Source organism: Rhea pennata, chromosome 7 (genome assembly GCF_028389875.1).
Source record: "Rhea pennata isolate bPtePen1 chromosome 7, bPtePen1.pri, whole genome shotgun sequence".
In the NCBI taxonomy this organism is placed as follows: Eukaryota; Metazoa; Chordata; class Aves; order Rheiformes; family Rheidae; genus Rhea; species Rhea pennata.
The window spans coordinates 37101247-37128890 of NC_084669.1; the positions used below are offsets into that span (position 1 = coordinate 37101247).

General features: G+C 42.4%; 1 protein-coding gene across 2 annotated transcripts in view; it reads right to left on the reverse strand.

Moving 5' to 3' along the window:
• Nucleotides 1-27644, reverse strand: part of MICU1 (mitochondrial calcium uptake 1) — a 117729-nt gene that overhangs the window by 57927 nt on the left and 32158 nt on the right. For both annotated transcript variants that reach the window (XM_062580366.1, XM_062580365.1), the window contains exons 4-5: nucleotides 21928-22090; nucleotides 13864-13907 (exon numbers count right to left, since the gene is read on the reverse strand). In XM_062580366.1, the coding sequence (XP_062436350.1) occupies nucleotides 13864-13907; nucleotides 21928-22090 (207 nt within the window). The remainder of the gene's footprint in view (nucleotides 1-13863; nucleotides 13908-21927; nucleotides 22091-27644) is intronic.

Below are 27644 nucleotides of genomic sequence, written 5' to 3' on the forward strand. Positions count from 1 at the left end.
TTCAGTGTGCTATACCAGCCATTCCAGCCAAAAAGACTACGCATGAGATTAGAAAACGTAGGAAAATAAGCTTTGCAGGCCTCCCTTCTATTGTAGAGATGAATCATCTTTACAAATTACACAATTAGGTATTCATGCAATTTCAGGACAACTTTGACATTTCATGCCCTCCTGTAGCAGGACACAAGCTAATTCTCAGCAACGTGCTGACTTAAAATGACTGGTCAAATCTCTTCAATCAAATTAAGATTTTTCTTCCATGTTCAATCCATCCCCAAAAAGACAGGAATCAGTTAGGATCATTCAGCACTGCCCAAAGAACATTCAAAATTGAGCATTCGCAAGTGAGCAAGCCATTGGAAAAGCTTTACGATCACGGTGTGGTTTTTAATCAAGCATTAAATTCAAATTAAACAAGCACACAAACAAGCAAACATCTGAAGTTAAATGTAAAAAGAAAAAGAAAAGAAAACCAAAGATACTATTTATTTCAATATAAGCATGGCTGTGTAAGTTCAGTGAAAAGCTGCCAGTCTTGGTGGAATAACTTGACACAAATTCAGACAAATAACCATACAAGATTGACAAACACCAACAACCAGTAAAATATTTAAACGCACTTCAAAATTCAAAGTTGGATTTGTCCTCGGCAATTTAGGCTCCGATCAGCCCGGCAAACAGCTCGAAGAACAAACCCATTTCTAATGAAACAGAACTGTTGTCTACTTAAGGCAACCACTCATTCGGAGGCAAGAACTGGTTTTTCATCACATGCTTATTTACACCTTACTACAGCACCTCAGGAAAGCACCGCTGTAGTTAGCAGGGGCAGTACAGGGCCTCTTGAGAACGTTCCCTTCCTGTAAAATAAACCTCCCAGAGGAGCGGGGGACCAAAGGAATTGGTTCTCCTCTCAGAAGATGACCAAATGCAGGCCCATATTCTTTTTTCCTCCTGTTTATTCTGGAGACATGACCTGCTATGAGTTGGAAAACCACGATTTTTCCCATTTAAGTCAGAGCTAAAAAATTTCTCTTGCTGAAGGCCAGGCAAGTGTTTCACTACACCTTCACCAGAACATAGCTGAAAATAGTTTCAGGTTATCCAATAAGAAGCAGTAGTAGTTCTGGGAGCTACAGAAAGCGAAGTTGCAGGCCACATCCGGACAGACCCCTCATGCTTGCGTTACAGGCAGAGATCCCCAATCAAGAACACCACCCAAAGGCAGAACACGCACTTCTTCGCATATTCTGCCAACGTACCTCTAAGCACTGAGCCCTCCTCGAACCAAACACACGGTTCAGCTCCTCAGGATGGGCAAGCGCACCCGAGTTCAACCACAGCTTCCGGGTACAAAGGATTTTCTGCAAAAACTATCCCTCTCCGTGCCCAAACTAAGCTTTACTTTGGGTAAAAATCAGCGGGAGCAGAGGGTTAGAGCAGTTGAGCGTCCTCCGCTCAGTCCCACCACGCTCTGCTCTCCTCCACCACGCTGGGAGGACGCCGGCAGAGACGCAGGCGGTGCTCAGGGCCCCGACTATTGCCAGGATTAATTCACAGTTAACATATTAAAAAGATTGAGTGCGTGCTTTGATCTGTAATTAACCAAATCTGAAGAAAGGATATAGCTTTGCCGATTAACATATGCCTTCCCTGCAAAGCCAGAGACGGATGCCAAGTGCAGTGTCGATGTTTTCCCTGTGTTACTAACATGCATTTAGAAAAGCCTTATCAGCTAAATCCTGGCAGTACCGTTCCATCTTGCATTTCAAAAGTTACTTAATAAGCAGCATTTAATTTGCCACTTTGGGAAGAACATAGTCTTGGTATGTCATGTAGAACTGGCAGCTAGTATTTCAGTCTAGGGGAAGAGAACATATATTCAGCACATTTATTCATATAACTATTGTTTATGTTTCCATATGACCTCTGCACTTATATGCACCAAAGCTTCAGGAATTTATCAGCCTCACACACGCTCGACAGAGACTTAACCCTTCCAAAACAGCAAGAAGTTAAACTGCATGCAAAATAATGAGCAATTTTTCAAAAATCAGAAGTAATTTTGTAATTTAATAAGTAACTTCAGATGAACCATAACCATTCTTTATTGACAAATGTCATCATACTGAGTTTGTTCCTTTTTTTTTTTAATAAAAAGATTCTTTAAGGTTACCAATACTATGTAAGCAAATACAAAAACATGAATGTTTAAAAGACAGCAAAGTCACCTTGCTGCAAAGCAATTCTTTTCCAGTCCCAACTGACCACCATCAATCACACAAACTGCTTAAAACACAGCTAGTAATTTTTTTTTTAAAAAATAGGTAGCTATAGACACAGAGGAAAAGTTTTTTAAAAAGCCACATGTTCAGTGCCAATACAGAAATACTCTTTCTGGCCTCACACTGTAAGGGTTCCCAAAAATCTGTTTTATAAGCTTACCCAGTAGAAACGGTTAACATTCCTTTGCCTTGTTCTGAGCTTTCTGACTTTACAAGGTAAAGAAACCCTTCCATTTCACTGCAATTTTGGGAGGCGTGTTCTTGTTTAAACAAGATGGGGAGGGAGGGGAGCAAGTTTAAAGAATACTCATTGAGACTTTTTAGGAAGCAAACCCTTACCTGAAATCTCACATGAATTTCTCTTCTACTTCATTCCCCTTGTTTACAGAGCGCTGCATTTTAAAGCTGCTGTTTAAGAGATGAATGTGTCAACACTGAGGAGCTATGGAATTTTGGGGAGGAAAAAGCGCTAATTTGTCTGTGCACGCGTAACGTTAAGCGGTACGTCTCGACGGGGCGCACCGCTGGCACGCTGCTTCATACTGCAGGCTTGAATCGAGAGATGGCATCCCTACAAACAACAGGGTATCGGGAATCTGCTTCAGGATACACCGATATTCCAAAAAAAAAAAAAAAAAAAAAAAAAAAAAAAAAAAAAAAAAAAAAAAAAAAAAAAAAAAACAGATCTTTTTGCAAAACTCACTGGACAATCCCCTTAAAGACTGTTTAGCACCTACCCCGGGCATCATCTGACATCTTCAAAACCGTTCGGCCGCCTTGGCCATCTCACTGATGCCTCGCAACGTGGGAACGGGTACGACAGGGCTCCTCTGGGCCCGGCTGAGCCCAGCCGGCACCGGCGGGCAGGCGCCACGAGAGCTCCCTCGCGAGCAGCGCTGCCCGCGCCTGGGCTAATCCGCACGGAGACGCTCCGTATCGGCGCATCCCGCGGAAAAATAAGGGGAAAAGCCTTAAGAAAGGTCGATGAAAACTGTGCGCAGTACGTCCCACTACAGTAACCGAAAATATTGATGCTTTGAACTCTATCAAAAAGCCAAGCTAGAGGCTATAAAATGAAGGGTTCTTTTTTGTTTTAGTTTTCTTAAGACACGAATTTTAAGGAATCACAGCCATTTATTTAGAGATTTTTATGATACAATTCATGCTGGCATCTCACTACCCACACATTAAGAAAATTCAGAGAGATCTAATAAAAAGGCTTTCAGAACCAAATTAAAAAATATGGAACATCTCAGCGTTCATGTTCAAAAGCTCTATAGAGGGAGAAAAAAGGCAAGTAGCTCCTCTGAGTGCTATGAAGTGGGGACAGAAAATGCTTTTAAGGAGGGGAAAGAAGGTTTTCATCCCCCCCCCCAAACTGGCTTTATAATGTGGACATGATATAAATCACTTTAGACAAAGCCTGGGATTTTTATGTCGCTAAAGAAAAAAATCTTCAATCAACAGTTTGTGATGGAAGATTTTATAGCATAAATAATTTAAGAAAACTCATAAACCCCTTCTTGCAGTAAAAAAGTTTACAATACCATTACTAGCAGCTCTAGATAGTTTATATTGAGGTCTACACGTCAACACAGGCAAATGCAAACAGGTTCCAAATATCAAATTAAGAAGTGGCACAGGAATATATTTATCCTTTATAGATAAACACTGCAGCTTATAAATTTTCAAGACTGCATTTCAGTAGAAAAATTAAAAAAGAGATCCTTTTACTTTAGGATTAGTTATTTATTAGGGGATACAAATACATAGCTAGACATTCAGCACACTCTTCTCCCTCAAATTTGAATTTGGCCATGTACAGAGACTCAAGAGTTAGGCAGCAATTACTACTACTGGTGGTCTCCTGAGACTGGAAAGAGAAATTTGCATCCGCCCCTTCCAGCAAGACTGTAAATACTCATCACCTTCAAAACAAACGGCACCTGAAATGCAAGGCTAGCATTCTGTACCACCAAGAAAAATGACACAGACTTCCCAGACCCTTCGCAGGCAGCAAAACCAGTCATGCAAGGGAGAAACCCCTGCTGGAAAAGCAAAAAAGGAAATGCCTCTTAAAAGGGACAGTCTATGCTTGCTTTTTTTTTTTTTTTTTTTTTTTTTTCCCTCCCCCAGCTGGAATACATCAGCCCTTTGTAGGGGAATGAAATTGTGCTCCTCTAGCAAGGGTTATGTTCGTACAGCCAATACTCCCGCCTTTCTTTCAGGCAAAGGACTGGATTCATTATTCATTTTTTTTTTTAAACGCTATAATAGCGGTTTACAAAAAGCTCCTTAAGAATAACATTAAATTTAAATCTACAGGTATTTTCAATTTATCACCGGTTCCACAAAATTCTCACAAATAAGAACTTAAGCAAGATCCCTCATCTGTGAAGGGCAATTACATTCACATCTGAAAAGAATTATTCCTCAGTGCTGAAATGGCATTGCATTTCCAAGGGCTCTCAGAGGAAGATAAAAACCATTATTATTGGGTGGAAAGAAAATCTGGCCCATAAAACATAGGTTACCTGTCTCCTCAAGCCATTAAAAGAAAATTAAAAGATAAAATCATACAGGAATCTTTGAGGGTACCACACAGCCCACTGGAAGGTAAACTCAGCCCTCTGAGGTCAAGAGATTTTCTACCAAAAACAAGAGCTTGAGGCAGGAGATGAAACTCTACTGTCCTAACCATACTAATGAGGAGAGACAGCGGGACCATCTCACTTCTGCTACACTGCTTTACCTACAACTAGCTCAGCTGGCTTAAATTCTGCCCCCAAAGGACCCGTATTTCAGAGAGTCAATCTCACCTACTCAGACCACCAGAAAACGATGCACTGAGGTTGCTTAGGCAATACCATTTTCCTCCCGCTTCCACTGCCCTGCACTGGATGGTTTTATACTACACGCTCACATACTTTCCTCCCCCCATTAGGTCCAAAGGGGGGGGCAACGCTCAGGAAATGAAGCAGGGCTGCGAGACAGCCCAGGTGTCTGTAGGACCACAGTATCATTTACTACAGAAATTTGATGGAGAAAGATTAAAGCCAGGTCCCTGATGTCCCAAAGCATGCTTCTAAAATGAGTTGACATTTGACACCTTCGAATTTAACTCGCTGTAGTTCTCCAGATGGAAAAGCAGAATACTGCTTTACCTCACCTCTGACTGTATTACAAAGATAAATTCATTTATGTCTACAGTGCACTGTGATCATTTTCGCCAGGAAAAAAATACAGTACAAAAGCACATGAGAAAAATAATTCTATATTAAAAGCAAGCATTTTAAAATGGCTCAGAAGACAAAGCCAAGGCCACACATTAAGTACTAATCACTCACCAAATGAGGATAGAGTTTGGGGGGAAATAGTATGTAATCATGTAATAAAAAACCCTGCCATCATACCTATGTATGGGTTAAAGAACTGAATGAAGACACGACTAGGAATCTTGCTGTTCACTTTCACTCCTTTCTTTAGCTGCTTCTCCCATCCAAACCTACCCTCTTCTCTGTAGAGAATGAGGTCAAATATCTATCAAAATGTTCCTGCTCAATTTATCATCCTTTCCTCACTCAAAGCATAATTTTATGCTCCCTAAGTACCAAGCCTTAATTTAAAGCAGCAAAATTTTCAAAAAAAGAATTAAAGTCAAAATGACCCCATTAGCCACCTAAAGTCTACCCCTTTTCTGATTAAGACTGCATCGCTCCATATAACCTCAGCCTGCACAAGCAGCTCTCAGCGTTATACCCAGCAAGTGATGTGAATATGAATCACCTCCCAACCACTAGTCTCAATGCACAACTGCTGCATTTTCCCAGGAAGCTCCCAAAGGAGGAATACTCTGCTTATTAATATTAGAAGAATCATGTGGGTCATCCACTTTGACACTAGATCACTTATTTTTTGCTAACTTCCTCTACGGCTTTTATTAAGGTCACATCGTAGTAGGACAAACTAAAAGCATTTGGAGTAATTTCCTTCTTCACTTACTAATGCTAAATGAACTCCCCTCTGCTTTCCAGTTTCCTTTCCAAGTATTTTATGAAGACGTTTTATGAACTACATCACGTCTTCAAAAGAGTCATTGAATACACTTTACCCTGCATAGTTCTGCAACCCTAACAAGTCAAGAATATTTGCGAAAACAACGTTCCAACTCACACACCTTCAAATACGTGACACTTCCGCCAAACCTTTCACAAGGCTTGGCTGGAAAAATGCCTGCCTTTTCTCACAGACTAATTCCACAGCCTCAAGCAGGAAATGTCATTTTCCAACAGAGAGATAGCCCGCTGCAGTCTAATGAAACTTCAGAGAAGTCAGAGGCCTCAAAAGACCATGAAAACAGGGAGATACGTACATCGGTTTTGCTCGGAGATTTTCCCTTGATAAAGCCACATATTCCACGTTACCCTGAGGTTTACGTTAACATATCAAATCCAAATATTTAGAAATAAACCCTTTAGGCCAAGGATCAAAGAGATCAAGTTGAAGATTATTTCTTAAAGGAGCAGGGAGAAGGAGTAAGCATACACTGTCCCTTTTAAAAGAATAGGGCAGATTATGAGGTCTGAAGCACAAACCAGTTAAAGCACATGCTGTCTGCTTTGTACCTGCCAGAAATCCTGGTGGAAGGGGAGAGGGTTAGAGAAAGGAAGAAAATGAGGGAATGCTTGGTTACACCAAAAACAAAACTTAATTAAAACAGAGACAAGTAAACAGATACTAGTAGCTGGAGCAGACGCTTGCTGGATACCTGGAGGTAAGAATAAAAGAACATACAGCAACAAGTACATTTCAGAAATATCCGCCAACCAAGCCCTGTGAAAACGAGCAACGGAATTAGTGGTACAAAAAAGGTAATACGAGCATTGCTAGCTCTGTCCAAAGTGAAATACCCCAGTGTTAGGAACAGGAGGTAAGAGTGAAATATTTTCTAATCATGCACGTAAAGCAGCCCGGGTTTCCACGGGCATGTTTGTGTGCCACGCATTTACCTATGTTACGAGCAACCAAGCATTTTCTTAGTTTTTTTCATTGCAAACAAACCAGGAGAGCACCTGCACTTCAGTGTCCGTACATATCCCACTGAACCAAACACAGTAAAAAAAGAATGAGAACCATGAACAACATGATACAGTCGATGACACACAGTAGATGACTGACACCGTTTCCTCAATGAATATAGGAGTCTGGCTTCTCTGGAGAGATCTCTGGGTCCCGGTAAGAAACCTGATGATTATCTAACACCCAGCCATATTGCAGTCACTTTGTATTTAAGTCACAGTGCTATTTAAGTCCAGAAGCCTATAGGGAAGGCTCCAAGTTCCTCCATATCTTAAAAAAAAAAACAAAACAAAACAAAAAAAAAAAAAACAAAACACCACTATGCACATCAAACAAACTTAAAAGCACCATTCAAAGTAATTAGAAGGAGCAAGTCTGGCTGGGAGGAGAAAGGACAAGCGAAGAAACCCAAAACCGTGGACCAGTGACGCCAAAGAAAGCAGAGAAGAGAAAAGTGTCAGCCTGAGAACACAGATTTTGTGATTATCTGCCATAAACTGCATCTCTGCTTGTTTCCACTCAAATAATTTGGTGACTTAAGAAGAATACAAGGTTATTACCTAAGTAATAGGTAGAGACACCTCCTGCTTATTGTGTAAAAGCTACCTGTACTAAGAAAGATCAGAAGCTGAAGGAATTTAAAAGCAGGAAATCTGAAATTAGACAGTGACATTTTATATAGATTATGGAACAGGATACATGATGTCTCAAATTATCTCTAATCCAGTCATAACCTAGAGCCAACAGCTGAAACCGGTTACACTAGAGACTCATTTACTTTAAACATTCTTGCAATAGGAGCTGGCAGGACCTTCCACAGTTAAACTTGCAGAACTCCTCAGTTTTCTTTGTGTCTAAGCTAAAGTACCAAGCATCTCTCTCAATTAACAAGCACAGGAAGTCGGCTGCACATGCACTTCAGGCTGTTATTTATTGAATTGCAACAGTTCAAGATACCATTTAAACTTCATTCAAAAGGATGCAACTTTTCAGTTGAACTTGAGCATTTTAAGAACAGAGTTCTGATCCGACATTTGCTTCCTAAATGAAAACAGAACTGCAAACTTGCCTTCCTTACTGCAAACTCACGTCTACCACAGCTGGCAGCACGGTGGGGAAGGTTCCACGCTCAAGCCTGAGCCTGTACCCAAAGGAAAGGATCCCAAGAGTTCAGGCTAACGGACAAAACCTCTTTATCTTTCCTTCAGACGTGGCAGCAACATCCTTCAATCCACTTGACAGACCAGCTTTAAGGATAATCCATCAGCCTCAAGTCCTCCTCTCTGCAGGGATCCTGCCTGGGCTCTTTGCAGGCTCCTGGACTCCCAAAGTGCTACATCAAGTTTCATTCAACTCATTATCCCCTCCCTACATAAATTCAATGGAGGACATGTTAATTAAAAAAAACAAAAAAAAAAAAAAACAGCCCCCTAATCTTCCTCACCTCCACCCTCCCCCCCCCAAAAAAAAAAAAAAAAGAACAAAAGAACAAGCACAACACTAAAGTACATACAGCTTTGCACAAATTGCCAGGATAAAACAAAAAATTACAAGTTTGTGCTTTCCATTTAAGTTTGCAGCCAGAACATCTGGGCATGCTTAAAAGCAAATCGTCTTTCCTTCTGTGAAGTGAGGAGGATTGAAATGGACCTTGACTCAAAATTACCTGTAGACCCTCCTGGCTCCAAGCAAGTCTTGCACCACCAGCAGAGACTGACTGTTTCCTAACTTGAGGGGCAAAATTCTCTGGAAGGAACAGGCACAGAAGCCATCTGATGTATTTTCCTATTCCTCAATTTTATGATTGTTCTGCATTACTGTAATGTGCCAAAAAATATCTATATACGTAAATATAAATGCTAGGAAGAATTACCTAACTGATAAATTAGAAGGCAAGAAAAGCCTCAGTAATTACTTACTTCATCAATGGTAACACAAAGGTAAGCTACTACTGGGAGCTTTTAAGCTTTTGTTCACACTGAGCAGCAGTGAGAAGTTATCCCCCACAGGAGGAAAAAAAAAACAACAAATGAAGTATATTCTGCATTAAATGTGCTATCTAAGTTTTTCCCTAATTAAGCTAAAAGGTCTCTTAAAAACATTCCAGCTTGCCTTCAGCGTGAACACACAGTTACACCGAGAGGGATCCACGCCGTACACACACTCCGTCCCTCCGCCGTCTCCAGCCGACGCTCGGCACGGGCTGCGTTGCTGAACGGCGCAGCCCCGGGACACCCTGGGAGCTCTTCCTCATCGCACCCCAGCGGCGCTCCTCTCTGCCCACAGCTAACAGGGCACAGTTTGCTTTGAACACCTGGATATGCAGCTCACTTTAGAGGAGCACTACTAACAGCATCGCCTTTTTTTTTTTAATTTTTGAAGAGATGAATTCTGCCAGAAGCTTTTTTCTTTTTAATTAGAGGTCAATCATTAATGCATAAGGCATAAGAACATCAAATAAATAGAAAGCACCTAAAACTTAAAACAAATGCTGTATTACAACTAACGTAACATTACCATAGCTCGTGCCACATAGCACGCACTAGAAGATATACTTCTGTTTAGTAATTTGAGAGTTTGATTTGGTTATTCATCACTATTGCTCTACTTGCCTTTTCGCTTAGCAGGGCAATGAAACGGACAGTCCAACACATCAATCTGAAAAACTGATGTGAGGTCAGCTTCACTAATGTATGTGGTTATGCTTCAGGGTAGACTGAAGAGCTCCAAGTGCAAACTTGCTATTCCTTGGCCAGAGACAGCTCTGGAGATGGTCTGCACAGCTCAGGGAGAAGAAAACCTCCACATCGCACTCAAAAGGATTTTTTCTTAGGCCCAGCTGAAAGGCCTTAATGAACATTACGCAGTAGGGGAAACATCAGATCTTAGAGAGCATTTCAAGGGCACTTAACGAGGGGCATGCTTTGAAGAGCGACAGCACGGGCCACTGATGAGCACGCTGTTTTACAGTTTAGCCAAAGAGCAGCATTTGTCTTGAACACATCCCAAAACACTGGAGGAAGAAACAGGCACTGTGTGAATTGAACGGTTGAGTAATTAGGGTCTGGACCCCTTAATTTCACAGCACCGTAAGCTACAAAATAGGTTGTTCCTTTTCACTAAAGCTCAGTGATGGCAGCCAGGCACCAGTCCACACGCCTGCTATGGAAATGTGCTTAAAGTATGTCCAAGCCTAAAACAAACACATCTAGATGGTTGCAAACTGATTTTTTTTTTTTTTTTGACACCAAACGAAGAGCCTTCAACGCCCTTTTTCCTCTGCTTTCTGACAGCTAGCTCCCCTGGCTGAAAAACAAGCATCCTTGGCCAAAAAGGAGCCAGGAGACAGAGTTGCTTCCCTACATATTCAGCCCAACAGCAGGTCAAAGAAAAACATGAATTCACATTAGCAAATAAATCTGACCAAAGACTTTCCCTGGATGAATGTTTCTGGGGCTGTTGGTCTCAGAACGAGTAAGGAAAAAGCATTTAGGCTCAAGTTACACGAGCACTGCTCCCATTAAGAAGGCAGTAACATTTGTCTCCCTCTCCAGCAACTCTATAAATTACCACTAAGGAGGAGGAGGAGGAGCAGCAGAAAGAGGAAAGAGGGTATTGTATCCTCACCGTAACATTCAATCACACGCACGGCAAGCTGCTTTGGAAACCTCGCACGACTACAACGGAGGCACGTCACCCCGAACACCCTTTGGCGAGGGCAGCCCCAGCGACCGCAGGGCGGCCGATTAGCCGCTCGGAGCGTGGCTCTGCGTAGAGTTCGCCCCGCAAAGAGAGCGGCTCGTACACCTGTAACGCCGTGCCATTTTAATCTTGAACATACGTGCACAAAATGACACTGATAGTTTAAACTGTCTTGTAATATATAGTTAAAATGCAGCTGACTCTGCAGCTAGTTCTATTCTTTGTACTGAATCTCCCTAAATTATTTTTTATATGCTTTTTAAGTATAAATCTCTGCCCGGAACTAAAATCCGCTCTCACTTCTGCTCTTTAGCCAGTATCTAGCTTGCAGAATGTGCCTACTTTTTAGTGCCACTGCTTGCTTGTGTCCGAACAGTGGATCTCTTAGCCTTCTGCTTGCACTGCTCAGCCACAACAGCGTGCAAACCTAAAAGCACCAGAACCACATCTCCAAAGGCAAACACCCAGCTGAGGAAGACGCCTCTGGTAGAGGATGCTTCGATAGGCCCAGAGCAATACGCAGTTGGAAAGGGGCAGGAAGACAAAGAAGTAAGAGCGTTTTATCCCTCCGCTGTTGCTCTACAACTCCAACCTGAACATGGGGAGGGTCAGCTCAGTGGCACCTCAGCTGCTGCTTGGCTGCACTGAAATGAGATGGTTTTCCAACTAATGAGAACAAGCTGGTATCAGAAAGCTTGGCCAACTCACAGCTTCTTTACCACAGGACCTCCAAAGCCAGCTTATTTTGTACTCTCCTCAAACTATCCTTTCCCCTGGACACTACCACCACCCTGATGGCCAGGGTAAAACTTATTCAATCTCAAGCGGTCTTTAAGCAGACAGCCAAACAAGAATATTCATTTTTTCCATTTTAGATGTAGTAAACAGTTTCTCAAGTGTTATTAGACCATGAAAAAGAGGTCCCAAGAGAAAACTACAATAAAAACGAGTCCATTACGCTCCTTCAAATCTGCTGTCTCACTTTCAGTGTATCCAGACCATCACACACGGCACCAACATCTGCATGTTACATAAAAAGCAATTTCACCCTGCTGCAGGTCAGCATGGGAGACAAGCAGTGCACAAGGCAAAGGCAGAGGGCTATCAATACTCCACCCTCCAGTCGGCACACACATGCCCCCTTTTGCTTGGCAAGGTCCTAAAAGTACATTTTAGGCACAGTATCTCAAACACTGATCGTGCTTTTTAACAACCTAGTGTGCCAACTGTGTCACCAGCATCACAACGTGTTGCAATTTAGCCCTCGGTGCCAAAGCACAAAAGAAGAGAAAGTCAAGTTCAGCAAACTGTTTGGCTTTGAATCTTTTATCCCACTTGATGGGAACTGAATGCTGAGAACTCAAGAACAGAGAAACTATTAGCAAAAAAAAAAAAAAAAAAAAAAGAAGAAGAAGTAGTGGGGGATTCAGCATTTCTTCCCTAAAAACAAAATCTTGTTTACCTAAAGCCTAAGGGATGAGCGAGATAGCTTGACACGATGAAGTGATGAAGGCGGGCTGACGGAAAATAGTCAGTCATAAACCAGTAGGAGAAACATTTGACATGCTGTAAAGAATACACGTACTCTTTTTATTTGTTTTTAAATCATGAAAAGCAGACACCTGGGGTGGGGGGATGGGGGAAACAAGTGATCACAAAATGTTTCATAGCTTTATGAATCAAAAACAACTGCCAAAATACTACCTTCCAATTGCCTGTTCTCAAGCAAAACTTTGCTCAGCTGCCTGGTAACTGGAACATTTCTGTACCACTGATGACAGGGACCTCATATTTGATCACCTTCTTTCTCTACCTTCTCCTACAAAATGCAAAACAAGCCAGGAAAAAGCACATGTTCTGCCCATACTGACTCTATCAGGTTTAAATGCAAGCTTGTACTCCAAGACTTTCTGGAAATGCCTAACACTGTATACCAGGCCCATAATTCAGCGACGAACAGATGAGGAGACAATTTCTTTCGCAAAGAGAGAAGTTTGCATTTTCAGGTAATTCTGATGCAAATGAGGTGAAAATATTACTAACAGCTGGATCATCATTCTGTGCCCACAGTGATACAATACTGCATTCAACTAAATTGCAGTTAGCTGCATCAAGAAGTTAACGGGCACATGAGCTGTTAGTCCCAGGGTCAAGGCCACTTCTGCCGTCGCACCACTGCATCGATGTGTTTTATGGTGCAGTTAATTTGCTCTCAGATTTGCGTAAAGGGTGGGACAGTAGGATGCTGCACAGGCAAACCAAGTTGTCAGAGACTGCTCAGCTCATTACCGACACACGGTGGGACACAGACATCCCAGTCTCGTATCACTGTAGAAAGGACCTAGAGTTCAAATCTGGGGAATGAAGTAAAGGCATTCGAAAGGGATGGAAACACACACTCGGAAAGCAATTAAGCATAAGAGCATCTCCTTTCTTCAGGAATCTGGAAGCAATTCTGGAAAGGAAAAAGTCAAGCAAGTTTCCCCTTGAAAGGCACAAGTCACAGGGCTCACCTATAATCATATTAAAAAAAGCTAGGAACTACTATTACAATATAGAATTCCCTCGCTTGCTAGTACGGAAAGAAATAGTATTTTGATGCTCAACATTAAACCCTCCTTGAAAAAAAGTATTTCTCATTCACCCTCATGACGTGAGCAACACTGCAACGCTACTGAAGAAAGCGCCAAAGAGATTACTTCATTTAACTTAGACCTACATACGCAGCTAATAACTCAAGGACTCTAGGTTACAAAGGCTATTGAATAATATATGCTCAATTGTCAAACATGCTCACCTTTCCATCATAACGTTTCACAATGAACTGATCCAGGCCCAGGTCTGAAAGAGGAAAAAAAGAGATAGTTTTTAAAAAAAGCTTTTAAAAACATAAAAGTTGCATTTCCAGGGACTTCAGCTTGTGTGGGGATTAGAAAGTCAGATGTATTAGCTGAACAGTAACATTGCTAGAAACTACAAGGAGAGAGGGGAAAAAAATTAACTGCTTTGATCTCATACACTGCATTTTATCATGAAAGGCAAACAACTCATAGCATGAGGCATGGAAATTTCCTTCCGGCAGGGACTACAGCAGCATAATACCTAGCATGTCTCAGAGGGACTGAAACACCTGCCCAGCCAGAAAAATGAAGAATTGCTCCCCAAATCAATTGGTAAGTCTCCAGATAAATCCAAAAAGCTTGCTCATATTTTAATATAAGTGTGCTTGCAATAGTCAAATTATAAAGTCGCAGCAGCATTCGTGAGAACGTGAATGCTTGAGCTAGAGAAACTGTTTTGCGATGGTACAAGAGATAAGATTTGGTAATAAATCTCCCTCCCTGCCTTCTCTTAAAAGATCTTTCTATCTCTAAGGGAAAAAGCCAAATAACTCTGCAAATGCTGGTGGGTTTTTTGGTAAGGAACAAACCCCTCAGCCTCATCAGCCTCATCCAGAAGGCTACACATACGCTGATGAACACACAGATAGGCAGGGTGACAGAAATATTCAGAAAGCTTAGTTATTTGTGCTTGGCAATACAAAGCCAGAAAGGTGCTTTCTGAAAGGAGATGAGGCAGAACTCAAACAGAGCTCTTCTGATCGCTCTGGAGCTTCGCGCTTTCCGCACGAGGTGGGGAAAAGAGGGGAAGAGGGGTATGACTGGGGGAGACCAGAAAGCAGCAGGGGAGTCAAGAGTAGCAGATTACCAAAAAGCGATAGAATTGGCCAAAGGAAGACACACCAGCAAGACGAGCAGTTTTGAACATAGGAGAGCTGGGGTTCAAGTGAGTCTCATTCACTTGGGTGTGGAGCTACTTGTTTTCACGTTCTTCCTCAAATGCCACTGTATGTGAGCAGAAGAAAAACCCCAAACACCCGAGTAACCAGAGAGGATTCCTGCCAGGGACAGAGCAATGGACCACGACATACTTCTATAGCCTTTTTATATCTACATCAGAACAGTCATCCTAGATGCTGAAGCCGCCAGGCCTACGAGCCTGGAGCATTTCATAATTAGGTGAAAATTTTGCTTACAACCACAGCAGTTGCTACAGACACATTTCCATCACTACCTTAAGTTTCAGAAATACCAAGTTACATCAGACCCCTTCAACACAACCATACTTGAAGAGAAGCAAATCCGTAATCTTGCTTTATGCCTATCTCCCAGATAGGGGAGAAGCGATTATGAAAATGCAGCACAAAGTTCTCACATCCTTTGCTGCATTTTTTCATGTCGTTGAATTGGCATGTGCTGAAACACAACTTCACATGCTAAGACACTGCAAATACAAGCATACTGATTCACATCAGCACTTTATGTTCAGCCTCTCTCCCAATTATGCACATCGTTACCCCATCTTCCTTACTGCATTAACTAAGCTGCCCGTTTAAGTCTATCGACAAAATTTCCCTTACAATAGCTCCCAACAGAATAAACTAATTCAAAACCTGTGAAAGTTAAGCCAAGAAAAGCATTTACATGTTCTAGGCATACAGAGTTTTAGTCAGTTCATTGTACTTCTCCCAGCAGAGTTTATTTTTTTCTGGTCTTAACTATGCATTTTCAACAAGTCTTTTTAATATTAAAAGGTGACAAAAGGAACCAAAGAAGAGGGACTGTTGCCTAACACTTGTGTTTTTCTTTCTTTGCATTAAGTCAGTCAGTCAAAAGGATTTTCCTCAAAGATTTCTACAACAGGAACTCAGCGCTCACGTGGACAGGATTGCCGTTATGAGAACCAGCAAAATGGAAACGCTGCAAAAAAACAGCAAGGCAATTGAATCGGAATAAGTAAAGGAACGAAGGCTACTTATAATACATTTGGTATTGAAAGGGAGCATGCAAAGTTAAGGCTACCACGGGACCTTCTGTGCATCATACCTGAACTCGACTCAGAACAGATACCAGTGGCTGGGCTAGCACCGAAGAGCTCCAAGAATGCAAGCCAACAGGCAGGTTTTAGAGTAAAAAGAACTCTTCCACCCTTCAGGACAAAGCAGGAGCTGACATCCTCGCAGAATCAGATTAAAGGATTTCCTCCAAGACAGACTACAGGGAAAACCAGAAATGGTTTCAGGAGCTATAGAGCAACGGCGCAGCTTCGCAGACCTCCACGGGACCGCTGTGTCTCGCGGCTTAACTTTCAATACTGCTGTTTTTTCCTCAAACCACCTGAAGCACGAACAGGGGGGCAAAAGGGAGGAGCACTGCCGCAGAGCAGCTCAGGAAGACGTGGCACCGTTGTTAAGCGTTGTTTCAGATTAGATTGACGCCGCTCCATCACAGAAAATACTAAAAATAGAGACCTCAATTTTTAATTCAAGGGAAAGCACTTTCACAGCACTGCAAAAATAAGAATGTTTTAAAATAAACCTAAATGACTTATTCTCACTGCCTGCTACTCTAGGGAAAAGAAGCAGTTGAAGGAGACGTACTTGGTGCGTTTACCCTCTTCATTTTGGGGGAGGAAGGATGTTCTACAGAGAAGGAAGACAAAGAAATACTCATGCAAGGGAGGACAAAAAACAACACAACCACCTCGCTGCTACTCTTGTTCAGCTCTACTTAAAATCTAAAGGTAATTCCACTGATGAATGGAAGTGTACATGCCACAGATGCACTCAGAGCTAGCTAATAACTACACAGGATATTGTTAAACCCTTCACACTGTCCTGAAAAATAAAGGCAGTTTTTAGACACTTTTTTGTTAAATATTTCCAAGAGGATGATTACATTATGCCAAAAAAAAAAAAAAGAGAGAGAGAGAGAGTTGAGATCAATGAGAATATATAATGATTTCCTCTGGGTTGTCAATAGTTTTCCAGTGAGATGGAATAACCTTTTCAACTCTCTTCAGATGTTATATCTTTGTCAGATTTTCACATTATTTACGTAATGTTTATGCATTATCTCCCTTTCTCCCCCCCCAGCTGGTTGATACACAACACAGACTCCTTTCTTGCAAGCAGATGAGCTAAAGGACTAATTACCAAGACTAAAGGAGAGCCTACTAAGCACACGCAGTGCATTACAGGAGCATACAGCATTGAAACTGCCTGTCCAAATCTGTAATCCAGATTCCAAACTGGTAGGAAGAACTATTTAATCTCTAAGTAAATAACAATCTCAGGCTTGTGTTGAAGTTGTGCCCTTTGAGGAACTGTTCAGTTCAAGTCTTCTCCTCCTCCAACAGACAAGTTATTACCTCTACAACATGCACATCAGGCGCGCCATCCCATCACCTACACCAGCAGTCCTCATGCAATCACCAAAAGAAATGTACATAAGTGCGTACCTGAAAGCACCTCTTCCTCTTCACCATTCAATTTCTAGGCTATTAAACAAGGTATAACAAGGTTCACTGATAACCTTCTCCTAGGAATGAAGAAATTACACAAAAAGGAAACAAATAAAAAAATAACCACACACTAGGTTTTGCAAAGGACTCCCAGGAGGCAAACGCTCCTGCAGGAATGGAAACCCAGGTTATCATTTGCACTCAAGCATGCAAACGGTTACCTCAAAGGGAAAAGAGGAAGGAAAAAATATACATACATCAAGCTCCCAGGGAAGTAACTCTTAAGACAACCGAGTTTGCTGAACTACAGCCAGCTCTGCATCCTCATGAAAGCCACTGTAATGCACAAGAGTTCCCTGAATCACTGCACATCCTCACTGCCCACTTCCCCTGAAGGCCAGGAACAAGGGTTTGCACTCGTGAGAGGCGGTGTAAGTGCACCGGTATCGCTTTTCTTGCTGGTAGCCCTTACGTAGCCTTCAGCTGAAACCCCCAGGCAGAGCCTTTGAAATCCTGCAGTGCAGTCTCAGAGGGGTCTCCCTCCAAGAGGGCTACTTAAACCAGAACAGTTAATTATCATTCTTAGGTCAGCCAGCTCATATCATAACTAGGCTTACTATTTCAAAATTTCAGGACAGGCTCCAATTTGTTCTGCATAACAGCTTCAGTATTTAATTAGAAACGGACACTGTCACAAGTGAGAAGAAAAATAAAGTTGATACAAAATACCAAATGCCTCTCAAACTTCCCTTGAATTCCGGCTTCAGCTAAGGAGCTGCTTCCCAAGTTGCGAATTCCAGCAAGTATTCTCCAACCAAATGATAGCTCAATGAACTCATTTGGGGTCCTAACCTATCCTCCCCATTTGGAGAGCTAATCACCAAGTTACTTCCCCATCTCACTAGTAAACTATGTTCTTCCCCTGAAGACCTCTCCAACAGATGTATTTGGGGAAGAACACAGAAATAAGCCTCTGTCAACAGGAAGAATTTTCTACATAGGTTATTAAAAAAAAAAAAGATTGTCAGTAGCAAACTGGAATGCAAATTCTGTGTTTCTGGTTTCCCTCTGGGTCCTAAATACCCCAGCTGCACGCTTTGTGTAAATTTAGGGATTTACGCAAATCCCCTTGCACAAATCCAGCGAGTTCTTCTCCTTCCCCACAGAGGCTGGGCTGGCATTTGCTTGTCACAGCTCAGGACTGCTAGTTCTACAGAAGATCACACTGATATTTTATAAGTCTAATCCAAAATAACAAACATTACTCATAATGTAGTAATTCAGAACCCAGCTTGTGTTCAACTGCTCACCAAGTGCACACATGAAAAACAACCATCTGAAAAACTGGAATTAAGCTACCTAGTGGGTATAACGCCTTTCCCCTCTCTGCCCTCACAATTTTAAGGACTGTCTTCCAGTTATGGGATCACAGCTATCACATATCCCCTCAAATATCCACATGGGAGCATTTTGCAATTGTGCAAATTACATACCAAGTGAATTTACGTTCAGAGTCTACTGCAGGAAGACACAGCAGCCTCTGGCTTTCAGAGGCTGGGCATTCAGAGAGGAACCAGTCACGTACAGAAACCACATGCTGTATCTAATGGTCCTGGCTGGGTTTCACAGTCTTCTTCTGCAAACTGGTTAGCTTTAGGCCAAGTAAGCCAGATACCATACAGCAATACTTCCAGTTGCACAGGCACAGTAAGTGCTCTAAAGTCCCTTTGGATGTGTCCCCCTCAGAGGATTTTTGAAGGTCTCCTCACACACATCAAAACCATTTAGGAGACCTGCAGGAACATGAAGCAAATGGAGACAATTGGGGGACTTGCACAAAAAAAAAAATATTACCACCTAGCCAGAGTATTAGCCCAGGTGCACCCCATGATGATCTTTCCACAATCCTGCAAGTTAAACAAAACAAATGGAGGAGCAGCGGACAGCCTGTGAATGCAAATAGTCCTATAATTGCTTTGCAGCACAAACCTACCCCCAATTACTACCCATTAAAACCTTCTATGTTGACACTACTGCAGAAAGAAATTCGTCATGGCCAAGTTAAGCGTTACCCAATCTAGCTCGCATGACTACAGCGGGGTTACACCGCTGCCTCGAGGTGGTTTCCGAGGCAGGTTTGGGCTGAGGCTGACGCACGGGCCAGGCACGCGGCAGCCCGGGCGCAGGGCGTACCCTCCGCCACCGCATACCCGAGTCGTGACGCTGCAGGAAAGCGGCCCCGGCATTCCCCTGCCGAGCACAAATAACCAAAGCTTGAGGCGTGGGCAGGGACAGCAGGTGCCAACCGCCTACAAACGTCCGCAGAGCGGACCGGACACGGGTCCAGACGCAGATTGTCATCAGTGAGTAAAAACAATTAAACAAATGTGAAATATAAAAATAAACCAGCCAGCAGGCTTAGTCATGCTGCAAGTTCTGGTTTTAAATTCACCCGTATCTCCTTCATTACCAGTTTTAAAAACATTTGGGAATGAGGTTATGGGTGGTATGTCTTCACTACAGTATTAACGGTTTTACTCTTCTAATCCTTGCTATGTTTTTAAAAATCGTTTAGCATGACTGCCATGATCCATAGCACTCCTAAGAAACAACGTCTACCACGCCGACTTTAAGCAAATCCATGCTAGCAACGTTTGTTGGTTTGAGACTTGATCCGGGCAAGACACAAGGATGCCTGCACTAGCTGCTTTGCCTGCTGAGGGGAAGCCAGGACCAGATTTCCATGCAGTGCCGCTTTGAGAGTACCTGTTATCTTCCTCACCCACAGGCTGCGTTGTGCCACTGACTTGCAGCCTTCGCAGGTATTTAAAGGTCCGGCCACACAGGCTTCTCAGGGCCACTGCAGGTGCTCATCTAGCCAGAATAATAATAGCTGCATTAAAAAGTTAGTGGCTTGTAACACTGACACACTATTACGCATTATTCATCTTTACTTATCTCTAAAGTATTCATTTTCTTTACGCTTCTCGAAATATTATCTATGTGCACTTTAAATGTACCAAGCACATATATTGCACAGAAGTAGTAGAACAATCAGATATCTTACAGTTCATGATAGGACATGATTTTTATTTTTAAGCAGGCTGACAAAGTAACTTGCATAGGAAGACTCCAACTCAACCACTGCTACTGCTTCTGAAAAATAACTCAAGGTGCTTTAGATATTTAAGATAAAATACCATGCAGTTCCAGCACCTACAGCCATTGTCTTCTGTTTGTTGCTCAAAATATCCCAGCACTGAAGATGAGAACATGTAATTCTTAAAAAGAAAAAACAAACTATTTTCAGGACTTGATAAAAAGCTTCATTTTGATTCACAAGCATGTTTTAACATTAATGACAGGATTATTTTCTCTCCCCCCCGTATACATTTCATATTGTTGTTTTCTAAGTACAAGTATACATGATATTTATTTAGCAGCTGTCAAATAGATCAAAACAGTTTCACAGTTCATACATAAACCACGCTCTCAAAAAAGGTAACACTTGGGGGCTGAGGTTCTTCAAAGCTTGAAGAGAATTTTGACAGAAATCTGTTTCATACTTTGAGACACATTGCAAGCGTACAAAAACGTGACTTCACCACATTTCACCCCAAATAGAACACACACGCACACACACACAATCTTCCCACCAACCTCTTCGCAAACACTCAGGACGCAGATTTCCAGACCAGAGAAGTCAGCGATCGCTCTCCGGTTTGCTGCCTGCCTCCCTGCAGAAGTACCAAAACTGCCGTGTTTCATCCCAAACCTCAGGGGATTTGCAGCAGCTGGAGAGGCGAGTCCTGGGCTAGCCAGCTGCATCACAGCTCAAACCAGCGACGCAAACGGGGCTGCCAGGAGCCCTCGCTTTCAAAGGTATTCCTTGCCAAAGCATCCACCTTCTACACGTTTATGACAGTTATTAAAACACTTCAACTTAAAAGTAATCTTCCAAGAGCAAAGCAAGAGAGGGCTTTCTTGCATGTTTTCAAGGGCTTGTAATCAAAGAAGTCTATTAACATAAAATAGCATTTCACTGCACCGCAGGAAGGTTTGGGCATACTGTTAATTTTGGTTTGGGGGCCGGGAGACAGAATAGATAGCTTCCAGGGGTGCTTTATAGCCCTAACAATCCTGGATGCAAAACTCCCAAGAAGTCAGCACTGACTGTACTGCAACCAACACTTAGGGATATGAGATACAGCCACTATTTGGCCACACTGCGCTGCTGTGAGTCAACTGGTTACAAACCAGCCTAGACGCGCTGCAGGTTCCTGTTGGAGTGGTGAGTGTGGCTCCAGCTCAGTCACATTAGTGGCTCTCTGCCTTGTGGCACTCCTTTTTGCATATTGTCACACTGCTATGAAGTGTGGCTTGAGAACACCACCCATCTTCATCACCAGAGTGCCCCAGGCACTAATCAGCTAGAAGGCCCCTTTCTGTGCTCAGCACTATACTTCCTTGCAAAAAACTAAGCAAGCAGAGACTGCAGTTTTTGCCCTTAGTTGCATCTTTTTCTCCATTTACTACACACACACACACACTTACTTACTTTCTGGTTGTTTTTCATTAGGTGTTATTGATCTCACAAAATCCTGCGGTGTCATGAAAACCTCCGATTCACCATGCTCATTTATTACTTTCAAAGTTGCAAAGTATCTGAAGATTTTGTCTGGTGTGGAATAGGCTCTGATCCTGTTTTCATATTCCATCACCTGTAAATAAAATTTAACCAATATTAGACATCTAGAGGTTCTCCCTCCACATCTAACTTGGCAGTTGTAGCTAGTACCGTGAAGGTTTTGCCGTATTACAACCAAGTCGTACCTGCAACAGCAGCACAATACTCACAAGAGGCAATACTGGAAGCATCAAATGTCACATTAATCCTATAAAATTGGGAACATCTCCTGATGTCATGGGATTAAGAACAAACGCTAAGATTCTTTATTACTGTTAAAGTTGCTATTCTTCATTATAGCAGAAAAGAGGAAAAGAAATGAAAATCCTTTTAAACACGAGTCCTAAAAATTGGCATCATCAAATTTGTGAATCTAAGGAACCTCGACATCTTTAAACCTACTTCATAGTGTTGAAGGGTCTGGGTCACAACTAATAAATGAATTAGCAGGCAGTAAACTACCTTAGAGAACTAGAAAGGAACTTGACATTTGGGCTGAACCTTGGAAAAAATTACTTAGAGCCACAGCTGGCCACTCAGTCCACCCAGTCTCACTTTTTCCTCTTTTCTATCACGTTTTCACAGAATTCTGTCAGTGTTCTATACTCAGTCCTCTTCTACAATTTGCCATTTGCTAGCTCTACCAGCAGAGATTGTTTTGCACCTATAACTATTTCCCCCAAAACAGAAAGCTGGAGTTCACTAAAGAGTAGAAAGCTTTAAAAAACAAAATCACAATATAAGGCCACAAAAAAAGGAAAAGGCACAAGATCAGACCTACACTTCATTATGTATTAGAGCAAAAGTCTTTCCTCATTAATTTTTATTTCTACATTATCACACACAATGTTTAGTAGTCTATAATGTACTCAAAACCTTCAGTACTACTGGCCAACAGCCACATCAACATAAAAAAGTTCTTCTGAGAGAGGAGCAGGCAAGATCAAGGATACTGCCAAAGCATCTGTAGATCATCTGTCTCTTGGTTCCTATTTCAGCCTTGTGCTTTAACTTGAACAACTTTTCCACCCTGATATTTATCCAAAACAACCACCTCTCTAGGTCTTCATTTTCCTAGGATAACGCAAGCCAAAGGCTTGTTCCCACCCAAAACGTAGGTCAGTAAAATAACTAAGGAAAGCCAAGCCCCTCTCCTCTGCCCTTCTGCTTCTGCCGTTTAGCCTTCTGCTGCTGGCAGCCCCCGGGTAAGTAACATCCGGCAGAAAGTGCCACCCCGGTGCAAGGAACGGCATTGATACGGCATTGTCGTTACTAGAAGCATTCTTCCCAATGCATCTGAGCATCGCCATAGCTTTTTCACAACTGAGCACATCAGGAACACAGATGTCCTTGGGGCAACCAATACATTCAGCTGCCTCTCTGCTTCAGCCCTCTGCCAATTTTCACTGCTAGTCTCTTCTGTCACCAGCCTCTGCCCTTAGAGCCAGACTTCATCCGATTTCTATTGCTTCAGTCCAGGCAGCCCTCTGAAGATAAAGGCATTGGATCTAGGGCAGGTATTTTACTGCAAAAATGACAATTACTGCAGCTTAGCTGATGAACAGTAAGTGGCAACATACCCCTTCACAGCTCTTCCCAGCTGCAGCACTGCTCATGACTTCATTTAAAGCATTCACCACACTAGTGGTAACTCATTAGGCCAAAGTGATGTTTTCACTTTTGATTGTAAGCCTACTTCTAACTCTTTCCTGTATGTCCTCATTCACAGCAAAAAAAAAAAAAAAAAAAAAAAAAAAAATCCAACTTTGTCAGCCAAAAGCATAATTAAATGCTCTTTGCTTGAAGCAAGAGCTGTGTACAACCAGAGTATCAAAGCCAGGACTGGAACCAAGAGCAGACACTGCAGCACATTTACTAGTAACTCTCTCCATCCCTCTAACACTCCTTTCAAAACAGTCTGCTTCAGTGGCCCTTCCTAGCTGAAATGCTCATCTGCCAGAGACTTTGTACAGTTATCCTGATTTTTCAAACTCGAGGAATGATTTCTTGCAGGGCACTATCAAAACACTTTGCATCAGCCCAGTGGTTTTACTCAACCACTCAGTGACTGCACCAGAGACATTAGCCTGACACTTCTGGCAGCAAAACCACATTGCATTTTATCCCATTCAACTTGCCACCTGTGATTGATCTTCTCTCCATCTCCAATTTAAGACCTTGCTAAGATGCTACTGATGAACCTGCTGCTGCCTGGCACTTTTCCTCTACTCATTTCTGGAATATGGGTATTGCAGTTGGTCCTCTTCAACCAGAGGTACAGAGTCCAGACAGCTTCACTGAGACTCCTCCCCACTGCAGCACTAACTTCACTGCTATTTCTTCCTTACCTTGAGCTTGACATAACACAGGCCCCTATTTGATTCATGTTAAGCAGTTTACATTTTGCTTTGACTTTGGACACAGCAAGTTTCCAATTCCCCTTCTTTGGGCTCCCTCTGCACCCTCAAGCCCTTGACAGTCATTCCCAGCAGAAGCAGCAAAACACCCATTTACCATGTGGGCTTTTCCTAGGTTGTTTACCACCTCCAATCTTCTGCACAAGCACACTGCAAAAGGAAAAGCTTCCTTGAGTCTATGCCAGGCACTTATGACGATACAGCTATCAATACACGGTTCTAGAACGGAGAGGGGCAATTTGGCTTCCAAAGCAACATGACACAGCTCTCGGAAGCCTAACAAAGTCACAGGCTAAAACAGTGTCTCCTGCCTCTGCCGGCAGCACAGTTACTATGCACAGTAAGTCTGCAAACACCAGAGGTCTGTCCCCACGGCCTGTGGTTTTGTAAGTAGGCTAAGAATAGTTTCAGATTTCCATTCCTCCAACAAAAATAGTAAAACGCCTTTGCAAAAAGAGGATTTAAGAGCGCAGCAGGAGAACTGACAAACTGATCTTGCATTAAGCCACAAAGTAGCAGACAAAGTGGGAAATGAAGCGTTTTTAAGTCAAATTAATATCATAGTTAAGGTTTGCCGTGTATGACAAAAATAGAACTAAACTAGCCTAGCAACTCCATGAAAGCTTAAATCTACCTCTCTGAACTCATTCAGGTATAAGGAACCGGTGTTGCCTGTTAAATGATTTGAGGTTCAGATTCTGAAACGAACTTGATAACACAGCAACGCATCTGCCCAAAGTTCAGTGGGAGGCAACCGCTTGTTTCTATTCTTTGCAGTCTTTCAAGTTCTAGCAATTGGCAATCACACACACCAAAGGACAAACACATGCCAAAAAATGCTGAGAAATTATAGTCCTGTATAACTCAATCCTAGACCTAAAGGGCAGAACCTTAAAAAAAGATTTATTCAGTATCCAGTAGGCTGTCCTCACCACAGATTAGATCACGTTTCCTCAAACTTTGCAATAAATCAATGAGCAAACGCAGCAATATATTTTCCTCTTTTGCTCACAGCTCAGCTCGCAATTACCTCAATTTCGCTAACATGATCTCATCAACTGACACGCAAATACGTTACAGCCCTTCCCTCTGTAAAGGCTGAGCTGAGCACAAAGCCGAAACAAAGGAGGAGCGAGTGAGGCCCTGCAAACGTGAGCCACCATTTACTCAGGACTGGCTGCTAAACAGGAAACAGGCAGTTAACACGGGTGCCCTAGTCTCACCCTACCGATGGTCCTTTCCAGCGTAGACATGGAAGGCCACTTGCTCCACTTCTGTCAATGCAGGGGGAGTGTATGTGCATGCACACGTGGGTATATGTATAAGGGCATTTGTAATGTTTTTCCCCCACTATTTCTAAACAATATCAGAACTAAAAAAAAAAAAAAAACATAAGCACCACTCCTCCATACAGTGAAGGCCAGTCAGAAATTCTCACCCAGCTGCAGAAAGCTGCATCTTAGTGTAATCTGGGCTTCCCAGAACAGTGTTATATGACTAAAACTGAAAAGCTACTTCTGATACGCCTAAATGCAAGCATGTATCAGAGAAGACACACCAGTAAGTAATCCTTATTGCTACGCACGACCAAAGCTACACTTGAGATAGCCCATGTTAAGGCTCAGGTTAAAAGCACGCAGGAAAAGAGAAAAATGTGTGTATGTATGTGTGTGTATATATATACACATACACACACACTCTTTATATATGTATAATATAACACGTGTGTGTGTATACACATACAAGTGCATGCATAAAAATGAAGCTCTAAACTAACATCTCAATCCACTCCCAGAGCATCACCAGGGCCTCTCTTTGGTGAGGCAGAACAGGACTTTCTAGCACACTGGCTTCACTGCACACCCTGGGCATACTAACAGCATAGATAAATTAGTATTCATTTTCATTACTACTGTAACGCATACTGAAATGAAGTCTCTGCACAATTAACACTCGTAGCACAGCATACCTGCTAGGACCTAACAACCATTGCAAATAGATCTTGTTACAGCAGTCCAAATTCTTTTAGCAAATCAACTGACATGTCAGCCCACTCGCAGCATGCATTACCGATCATTAACCTTCAAACTATAAAAGCACTTGAACATTTTCCTCTTCTGCCCTATGCAGGCAGGACCTGTATATCATGTACACGACAGAGCACATGCCCTCGAACCAGCTACACGTGATGCCAGCATCAGCTCCCCCAGCCACTAAATGATTTCTAGTCCAGTTCCTCTCCATTGAGTCACTACCCAAAATAAACACCAGCATGCTTAATTTATTATGCCACTACTCATCATCAGATTCATTAAAACCAAACACTGAGATAACAAACAAGTGGTAAAGTTAAACTTAACTGAAAGTGTTTTTTTCCAAGAAAAATACCACATCCTTTTCAATTAACTACACAGAAAGTCGGAAAGTGTTTTGTTGGGGGTTTCTTTAGGGTTTTTTTTTTTTGTTTGTTTAATATCTAGAAGTGTCAGGAATTCCCTAGCTACTACTCATGACTGATTGTGGGAGCAGCATATCCTGTGAGCACACCCGATTTCTGAGTCAGGAGCATGGCTGGGGCACACCTTCCTCCATCATCAGAGCAAGGTGCATCCACCCATCTCTCTCAGGATTACTCACTAGGGCAACTGGCAATTAAACATCAAGCCCACAACAGATGTACTCACACATAGCAAAGAGAGCCCAGCAATTGAGACACTACTGGTCACAGCTTGCTTTAAATGGAGCAAAAGCAACCCCGGCATCAGGTTCAGCACACTCAACAGCAGCACAGGAAGGAAAGAGCTCGGATGGTGAGGCTTGTCTTCCAGCATCCAAAATAAAAGCCCGCACCTGCAAGCAAATACTCCCAGGCTTCTGTAGCCAGGAGCAACCGGTCAAGAAAAGCAAAAACCAGTCTTTGCACTAGCTATATCAACGGGTTTTTTGTTTAAGAAAAAAAAAAAACACACATACTAGTACTGTGCATGAGCGTCCATCACATCTTTGCTCTTTGCAACCTGCCTCCATCTACTGACACTAAAAAACACGCTTTTCTTGAGCGGTACCAATAACAAATTTTGCTGATGCTGTCAGAGTACCTAACAGCTAATTGCCAGGAAAATTAAGCAAACAGGAGGACGCAGACACCCTGAACAATTCCAAACATCTCAA